Source organism: Propithecus coquereli, unplaced genomic scaffold, assembly GCF_000956105.1.
Source record: "Propithecus coquereli isolate 6110/MARCELLA unplaced genomic scaffold, Pcoq_1.0 Scaffold68, whole genome shotgun sequence".
NCBI lineage: Eukaryota > Metazoa > Chordata > Mammalia > Primates > Indriidae > Propithecus > Propithecus coquereli.
This window is the reverse complement of record NW_012152840.1, coordinates 7,790,430-7,800,036: the sequence shown is the minus strand read 5'-3', so window position 1 is coordinate 7,800,036 and position 9,607 is coordinate 7,790,430. Positions and strand designations below refer to the sequence as shown.

Here is a 9,607-nt window from a genome sequence, read left to right as displayed (position 1 = left end):
AAAAAAAAGAATATTTGCTTTCTAGTCTCTCCACTAAGCAAGTTTTGGCTTAATTTGTTGTTTTCTGTTTTGTTTTTTAAAATCAGGATTTCTGAAAACCAGGCTTGCTTATAGATTGTGTTATGGACTGAATGTTTGCCACCCCCCAAAATTAATATGTTGAAATCCTAACCCTAATGTGATGGTATTAGAAGGTGGGGCCTGTCTCACAGGGGGATAATTAGGTTATAAGGACCAAATCCTCATGAATGGTATCAGTGCCCTCATAAAAAGAGACACAAGAGAGAAAACTTCTTTCTCTCAGCCACATGAGGATACCTGACATGCTGGATCTGCCAGCACCTTGAACTTGGACTTCCCAGCCTCCAGAACCATGAGAAATAATTGTTTGCTGTTTAAGTCACCCACTCTATGAAATTCTGTTGTAGCAGCCTGAACAGATTAAGACAGAGGGATTGGTCTGACCAGAAGGTAAAGTGCCAGCTGCCCTGATAACGCCTCAGGGAAGGTCAGGGACAAAAGTCTCTCTGATACACACCCAGCTGCTCACTTATCTTCCAGGTCCTTCCCACGTTCTCTTTGGTCCTCTATGGACAGCCAGACTTCAGGGTCTCAGCTTTCCTTCCCAATATCCTGCCTCTGCTTTCTGAAAAAGTCTTTCCAGACACATTCACAAATTCCCCCAAGGTCTTAATGGGAAGGACTGAGAGCTCTTTGTCTTTGGGAAATTGTGATACAGTGTAAGGAGCAAAAGGCTTTAAAGGTCTAAATTCAACTCTCAGCTCAACCACCAACCAGGTGTGAGATGAGGTGCATCCATCTACCACATTAATCCTCAGTTTGCTGTCTGTAGAATGGGAATCTTAATACCTCCCTCAGCAGGACTGAGGAAGGTCTTGTGCCATGAGAAGTATGTGAGGCAGCAAACACAGCACTGGGCACACAGTGAGAGCCCAGAAAATGTTTGCTTCCTTCCTCTTCCGTTTCCTTTCATGGTCTGCATGGAGCTCAAGGACTTGCACCTAGGGCTGCGCTAGCACTGTTGTCCAAACCCACAAGAATCTTTCATCCTGAGATTCTGACTTAAAACTCAAAGATCTGGGACTAGCCCAAGTCACCTGAGTTCTTACATGGCACCTCTCAGATCCCCAGAAGGAGACACATCCAGACGTGAGATAGCAGAGAGACGGACCAGGTACAGCTCACTGAAGTGGCACTTTAGTGAGGCCAGCAGACCAGACAGACATCTAGTACAGATGCCACTTCTGGTTCGCTCACCTGCAGTAGTTCAAATGCGGCGAGGAGGTCCCCTCCAGAGAGGTTCCCACAAAAGATGGGGTGATAGCACAGGCTGGGTGGCTCATAGTCCTGGTCAGCTAGCTTCACCATGGGAGCAGCCACCGTGGCACCCAAGTATTCTGGCTTCCCCTAAGGCAGAAAAGAAATAATTATTTTCCCCTGATTGTTACTTATCTGGTTCTGACTTGCATCAGAATAATTTTGCAAATAATCTTCACAAAACCATCAGCATCTGCATCTCCCTCTTGCCCCACTGTCTCATGCTCTTCTTTCTCCAAGCTCCTTGTGCCCATTCCCACAGGCTTGGGCAGCAGTGGGGTCCACTCTAGCTCCCCGGGACAACTCCAAGGTCATCTTAGGAAGTATGTCTCTCCTCACATATTGAGCTTGGTGGGATAAGGTTAAAATAATTATCCAGGGTAGACTAGAAGTGGAAAAGGAAAAATAAGGTGGCAGCCAACATTCCAAAGGATCTCTAGGGCAGGGGACCATTGTGGTTGGGAGCACGAGCTTTGGAGCCAGGCCAACCTGAGTTTGAAATCTCAAATCTGTCACTTTCTAGCTCTACACTCTTGGGCCAGCTACTCAAACTTTTTGACCATCATACCTAAAAAAAAAGTTAAAAATAATACTTGTTTATAGGATTATGAGGAGTAATGTAATGTTTTATATTCTTTGACTGGTATGCAGCTAGTGCCTAACACATAGTAAGATGATAATGATGATGATGACGGTGATGAGGAAGATCAATATGTTTAGGTGCTGGGGCAGTTCTGCCTTATTTTCCTTGATAGTAAAAGAGGATACTAAAATATCCTCATATGTATGTATATGGGTCTTCAGTTTCTGTAACAGCCATCTGACAGCTCCACCTCCTGCCTCTTCCCCCAGGCCTGCTCCCAGGAGCCACGTGGGCTGGGGCAATCACTCTGCTGTGCTGTTTATCTCAAGACTTGCTGGAATGAAAGCTCCTTCTGTGCAAAATTGCCTGCTTTATTCACTGCCCCGTCCCCTGGCACAGGGCGAGTACTCAGTGCCAGGGGACACTGAGTTTGCTGAGTGCAAGCTGTTGGATAAACGACCTCCACAGTCCAAGGACAGTGCCCACATTCTCTTTGGCTGGGGCTGGGTTTTAGCCGCCACACTGCATTGTTGCTTTTGGACTCGTGAACCAATGCTCGCCATCTCCAGCTGTAGAAGGAAGCATGGTTGAGGTGAAAATGGGGTCTTAGCTCAGCCACACTTAAAAACAAACAAAGCTGTCTGCTGGTGTTCGCTGTCAGGGGCAGACCTGCTCCAGGTATGAACAGAGTTAGGGCACGTAGCAAATGAGTGATCTGCGTAACAACTGTTTGTTCATTATCTCAGCTGGGAATGGTTAATTCAAATTAGCCCTGGGAACAAAACAGTAAACATAAATCCAAGCAACCGATTTTCCAAATATAAATTAATTTCTTACAGAGTCAGCAGATTTTTACGAGGACACAAACTACCAAGAACTGAGACCAAATCACAGGTCCGAAAGAGTCCGATTCTGATAATCTGATCACCACCACGTCTGGGGCCCCATCTAGCTGCAGCCCACAAGTGTGAACACAGTCTTTTGAGTGTCTGCATGTCTTTCTCCAGGAGGGAGGTGAAAACTTTAATATTTTTATTTTTTTCTCACATTTCCTTCTCTCTTTAGAATCAAGAACGTAAGTTTGATTTCTCTGCAAAGGGCTTGGCTTAGGCTCAGGTCAAGAAAGGCCATCGCTGAATGGAGCTCTAGAAGGGACGTGGACAGCAACCAGGCAGCAAAGGGAAGTACAACCAGCCCAGCCGGTTGGCGTAGCAGGAGCTTTCAAAGATGCTTCACTGCTACCACTGCTTTTCAAACAGAGAATAAACACTTAAGATTGGAAGCATGGTGTTAGAAACAAAATTGAAAAGGTAGTCATTTTGTGGCCTTCCCTATGGAAAACCTACACCACATGCTGAATAGTAGAAATCAACTTCCATAAATATGTACATCTAGCCCCAATTTACAGATGGAGGAATGGGGCCCAGAGGGAGAGAGTGACATGGAGAACCAGAATGCGTGTGTACGGGGGACACTGCCGTGCTAGCCTCCACCACGTGTGCAGGCAAGAGTGGGCACAGGAGACTGAGTTCAGGTCTGGCTCTGCCTCCAACCAGCTGTGACCTTAAAGAAGGTATTCGACCTTTCTGTGTCCCCCCCTTCTGAGGGGGACTTCATGCTCTCCAAGGTCCCTGCTCACCTTCTATGATTCTCACATCCTATTTCCCTCCTGACCTTGGCCCGAGGCAGGACTGTCGCGAGTGCTCCGAGCAGGTGGAAGCTTTAGGAAGGCTTCCAGGAACAACTGTTATACTTAATATATTTGTGCTCTGCAACCTCCTGAGGAGCTAGAAACAGCAAATAAAATAAATACATCTTTGCCTTTCATTTTAGACTTCCTAATTTAAAAAAAGGAAAAAGAATATTTGTATACACAAGGAGTGCAATGCGCACTACCCGAAGGATGGACATATTTGAAACACGGACTTCGGTGGGGGGGGAACCAAGGGCAACACACGTAACCTAAACGTATGTACACCCATAATTTGCTGAAATAAAAAAAAAAAAAAAAAAAAGAATATTTGTCTCAGTAAGTTAAAAAAACATCTTTCAGTAAGCGTTTCAATCTATCCAAGGCTTTAGAACACAAACATCCTTGGAGAGGAAGAGGTTTGGTTTATGACGTGAACGTCATAACAGGAAAGAGATAGAGATGAATGCGTCATGCAGGGCTTAGAAGCAACCACCAAGAAAAAACAGAGACCCAGTTACAAAGGCTGAGTCAGTGACAATATTCGTACAGTTCCTTCCAGCTGGGTGAGATCAGCAAAAGCCTCCTGTTTTCAAAAAGCACGGACGTTTTTATTAAATGGCAATAGGACATGGAACTAGCTGGGGGCCGGGTACAGCTGCAGGTTGCTTTATACAAGTATCATGTTCCTGAAGAAGTGTGTCAACTGATTTTGCAGATCCAATTTTTAATTGCAATCTAAAGGGAAATCAGTCAAAAAAAAAAAACCCCTTTAGTAAAGCAAATGATCACCAGTTTTTTGGTTTTGGTTTTTGTTTGTTTGGTTTTTGTTTTTATTTTATTTTTTGATTCTGTGAATTGTCTTCAGAGGTCAGGTTTGCCTCTAGGTACATCTAGAGTCCTGACTACTTGCAATGTCAGAACTTTATTTACTTTAAAATAAAGTGAGTTAATTCAATGTGGCATTTTTTACCAGGTGCAGTCAGCGCTGGCCCCGGGGGACACTCACCACTGCGTCGCTGTCGTACAGCTCCACCACCACTAAGGGCGGGCACTCTGCCAGCTCCTTCTCATCTCCGTGCAGCACCACATCATTGAACAGCAGCATCTGGTTCCAGGTTGGGGACAGGGTCTGGGAAATGACCTGGAAGGAGGGACACAAGAAAAGCAAAAGGTTGTAGAATTGGGTTGCAGAAGCTCTGAGGTCCATTGGACAGACACACATGCAGAGCAAAGAGAACACAGCATCGCCATGGTTGCTCCTTCTGTCAGCATCCCAGTGACTAGGTAAACTGAGCAGCTACCATGTACTGACTGCTAGGGGATACAAAGTTTCCCTGCCCTGGAGGAACTTGCATTCTTAATAAGTTCCATGAGCAGAGCCCCTACAATGTTTAACACCCTCTCTGCATATATAATTTCAACTCACTCCTCACAGCAGTGTCAATGATTACACTAGCTGCCATCTCTTGAGCACTCATGGTGCGCTGGCTAGTGCATTTGACACAGCCTGCCTCATTCAAACCTCACAATAATTCTGGGAGGTGGATTCAATTATTTGTACACATTTGCAGACCAGGAAACTTGAGGCTCCTTTGTCCACAGACAGCAAGTGGCAGAACTGGGATTTGAGCTGGATCGTCTGGCAGCAAAGCCCAGGCTGCTAACCTCATCCATTCTCACTAAGTAGATACTAATATTATCTCCATTTTATTCAGGGGAAAGCTGAGGATGGGGGAGATTAAATGATTCTTTATTTAGGAGTAAATACAATTTTATCATCAAATATTCTAAAGTTAGGTTTAAAATCTAATATTCCTTATGTGGAACTCTACTGTCTCGTGGATATTTATTGACTGTATTAAATAGACCAGGATCTTCAAAACAACCATCAACGGCATTTTGCATGACATCTTCCATCCACGGGGTTTGCTATGGCAGCAAATTGTAGCCTTGATAGTTGTCTGCACCCAGTATACACATGGAGAAAGGACAAAGGACAAAGAGAACAGTAACCTGCATAATTCACCTAGAACCATGAGTGTCTCACCTAGAAGTGGCTCATGGTCCCCTGCCAGGCCATTCAAGTGATGCCCTCAGGAGTGAGGGCATATTTGGACTCACATCCTATTCTCTGTTTAGTTGAATATTTGAAAACATGCCAGTTTCACAGAGCTAAATATCTTAGGATTGGTGCACTTTGCACCTTGGCAGAAGCTGCCTCATTACTATGGGAGGCCTGTCCTGGAAAGAGTCCAAAACCACATTTCTCTCTCTTGCAGGCAAATGAGTGATTTCACAGGTAAATGTACCATAGCAGCTGTTGGGTCCTGGGGACATTTCCATGGCACCTCTGAACTGCACCTTTATCTGTCACTGTACAGTCCAGGAGGAATGGGAGAGAGGCCGGGCCTGGATTCCAAAGTCCACATAAAACTGTCATCCCAGAGTTTTATATCAAGGAATCTCTAAGCACGGCATTAAGTCATTTGCACCATGGTCACGAAAGAATATTTTTATCGCTCTTCTTTATGTGAGTCATAAAATTATTGTGCATTTTCACAATTTCCTTCTCTTCTTGCTTTTCGTTTTTAGAGTATTTTATGACACAACGAGGTTTTAAACATAATATTTCAGAGAAAGTCTAACTTTTCTAAGAGGAAATCAATGGCTTCAACCAACCAATAAACAGGAGTTATGGAGTTGCAGTGCAAAGATACCCTGTGTCAGTGATTGACATCACAAAGAACAATGTGTTATGTTGTTTTCGAAAACGGAAATGTTGTCTCTTTTGCAGCATGCACCTGACAGTGATACCAAAGCAATTTATGACAGCATCTTTCCTACAGAAATATCTTGATGTCTTCTTGGCGCTGGGCTGTAAATGCTGCTTGATAAGATTCATAGGCCAGCATTCATTCATCATGTGTTTATTCAGGACCTACAATGTGCTCGGCACAGTATTAGGCGCTAACACAACATTCTGTGCATAGTGGGTGCTCAAGAGCTATTTGCATGAATGAATGAGTGTGTATTGATCTGTCCTCAGAGTAGCTCCCATGAATAAAAGGACCACATGACCACCTTTGAGGGGTGCATTTGCCCACTTCTCTGCCAAGGTACCTATGATTAGCCTAATTTCTTAAGGGCTCCCCTAAAGAGCTATGCATCATAACTGGGTTAAGTGACATTGTTTGGGACGTTATGGTAGCACTTAGCTGACACTTTAATGAGGGAGTTCAGCTATCATGGACAGAGTAGAGCTTTAGAATCAGATGACCCTGGAATGAGATCCTAGTTTCATTACCTACCTCATGTCCAACTTGGGCAGGTGATTTAACCTCTTCAGACCTTAGTGTTCCTTATTTAAATGGGTTTAGCACCTACCTTGCAGAGTTATGACCATTGTCTGAAAATATTAAGTGTCTGGCACTCAGTAGGTGCTCAATAAATGCTTGTTACCCACCCAACTCCATCCCTGCCTACACTCTTTTATAAATGAGTAAACATCTACTGAATGCCTGCCACGTGCCTTACCCTGCACTGGCGTAATCACGTCTACCGAGACACCTTCACATCCTCAGGACTAAGCCTGGTGGTTTAAAACCCCAGGGCCCTGGCTGCACCTGCTAAGATCCCCTCCCCTTCTCCTCTTCTGCTCCTCTTCAGCCACTTAGTCCCTCTTCCTCCTTTATCCGCAAAGCCTTTCTCTGCGAGAGCTCTCTCTCTTTCCCTTTATCCTTCAGTCACAGGTTTGTAAGTCCCATGTCCTCAGTGACGTCTGTAATGACTGGATCACCCTCTTTGAAATATTTTATTCCATTAAGTCACTTTATAAAGGATTGGTCTGCAGGGCCAGCCCTCAGACGCTTGTTCTCCCTGAGCACCATGTGGTCCGTTCAGATGAGAACCACGAGGTAAACAGTGGTGCTTAGCTATGACTGCAGGGGCCCAGGCTTAACTTTCCCCATCATGAAGAGTGCGTGAGGGGGCACGTCACCTGCAGATCAGTGCCTCTTGGCAGCACAACCCTGAAACAGGAGAGGGGAACCGGGCCGCCTTCTTACCAGAGTGGAAGCAGAGTGGTTGAGCAAAGTGCCTTTGGGATTGGACAAATCCTGGTTTCCATCTCGGCTCTACCGTCTTCTAGCTATATCGTCTCTGAGCCTTACCTTCCTCATCTGCAGAATATGGGCACTAATAACACCTTTGGGCTGCAGTGAGACACAGCGAACAGTGCACATAAAATGCTTAGCATTGTGCCTGGCACATGAGGAGCTTTTAATAAATGACAGCTATTATTATTGACAAAAATTAGGTACTTGGTTCAAAATTATGGAGGCGAAGTCCAGGGCTTAACAGAACCTTATTTTTCCTTTCAAATGATTATTTGATAAACAAAAGCCATTTGGTCCTTTGAGATATGGATCTAAATCAAATGAAGATACTGTATGGCGATGGAAAATCGAATGATAATTACACAGCAGCCCAGGGAGCTCACTAAACCCCTCTCCACTCCAGGCTCCAAGGTCACCTCTGAGGGCCTGGATTCCACAGTCATCTTGGCAGGTGAAGGAAGGTTCCAGAGGCTCATCCTTTGAGAATTCTCTTGCTTTTGGTAGGAAGCCTCAATAACAAGCAGTTACGTAAAAGCCAGTTTAAGTGAGGCACTGTCCTGGGTGTTTTATTCTCTAGGAGGAATCTACAATGTTATCATCCCTATTTCACAGACAAAGAAATCAAGACACAAAGAGGGGTTTGATGATAAATGGAAGAGCTTGGATTTAGACCCAGGCAATGCAGCCCCAGAATCTATACTCATAATCACTGCACTATATATCACCTCTCGAAACATAAGAAACAGAAAACAGTCTGGTGCCTTCTTGTTTTCATGCTCAGTTACTGAATGACGATGAAGTCACTTTCCTTCTAAGGTTTCTCCCTACTCCCCTCCCAGGTAGAACTAAACCTCTCTCCGCTTATATCTTGTAGGAGTCTGTACAGAGTTTACCACAGTGTGGCGGCACCTGTCTGGAGGACTGCATCCACACCTGGATTGCACACTATGCAGGAGCAGAGCCTGGTCCCTTGAAGCTACCTGTCACAGAGCCAGCCCTTGACAGGTGCTGGTTAAATGAATGGGAGGTTGGTTCACATCTGCTCTTAGTCTGCGAGTCATAAATCAAAACGCAGTCTAATTGATCATCCAGGTCACGGGCTGCGCCTTGGAGAAAAATGTTAGCCCTCTCAACATCAGCCAATATAATGGCCAGCATGTATCAATCATTTTATGCACTTAACTTTTTTCTTCTTCATGACAGCCTTATTTTAAAATAACAAACCCGAGGTTTAGTGAATTCTACTATTTGCACAAAGACATGCAGCCAGAGAGAAGAGGAGCTAGAAAGTAACCTCAGGGTGCTTCGTGTCTTCACTTATGGTGTCTTAACCCCCTGAGAGGGCAAGTCTTTACCGAGCTTCCCTCTCTCCAAACAGCAAATCAGAGAGCAAAGCAAATCCTTGGAGAATATGATCTCTTGAGCAAAGCACCCTATTGAACTCTTCCTGATTAGGAACCCTTTGCACATTTCAGCACTCAGTGCAGAGGAAAGGGAGAAAGTACAGAGGAAACAGCCATAGATTCATTCTATGGTTTGAATATTTGTCGCCTCCAAAAATCATGTTGAAATTTAATCCCCAGTGTGGCAGCATTGCGAGGTGGGGGCTTTAAGAGTGATTGGGTCATGAGGGCCCTGCCTTCAAAATGGATAAATCCATTCAAGGATTAATGGGTTAATGGATTACCATGGGAGAGGGACTGGTGGCTTTATAAGAAGAAAAAACCTGAACTAAGCTTTAAGAAACAATGGTGATATAGCACCTCTTGTATACTCCCGGATAGAGCTGGAACGCATTCTACTAAGTGAGGTATCCCAAGAATGGAAAGACAAGCACCACATGTACTCACCATCAAACTGGTATTAACTGATCAACAC

At 44.6% G+C, this 9,607-nt stretch overlaps 1 protein-coding gene across 1 annotated transcript in view; it reads right to left on the bottom strand.

Moving 5' to 3' along the window:
- FER1L6 (fer-1-like family member 6) overlaps positions 1 to 9,607 on the bottom strand; it is a 128,793-nt gene that overhangs the window by 59,690 nt on the left and 59,496 nt on the right. The window contains exons 21-22 of the mRNA XM_012660820.1: positions 4,621 to 4,755; positions 1,279 to 1,428 (exon numbers count right to left, since the gene is read on the bottom strand). Coding sequence (XP_012516274.1) covers positions 1,279 to 1,428; positions 4,621 to 4,755 — 285 coding nt within the window. The remainder of the gene's footprint in view (positions 1 to 1,278; positions 1,429 to 4,620; positions 4,756 to 9,607) is intronic.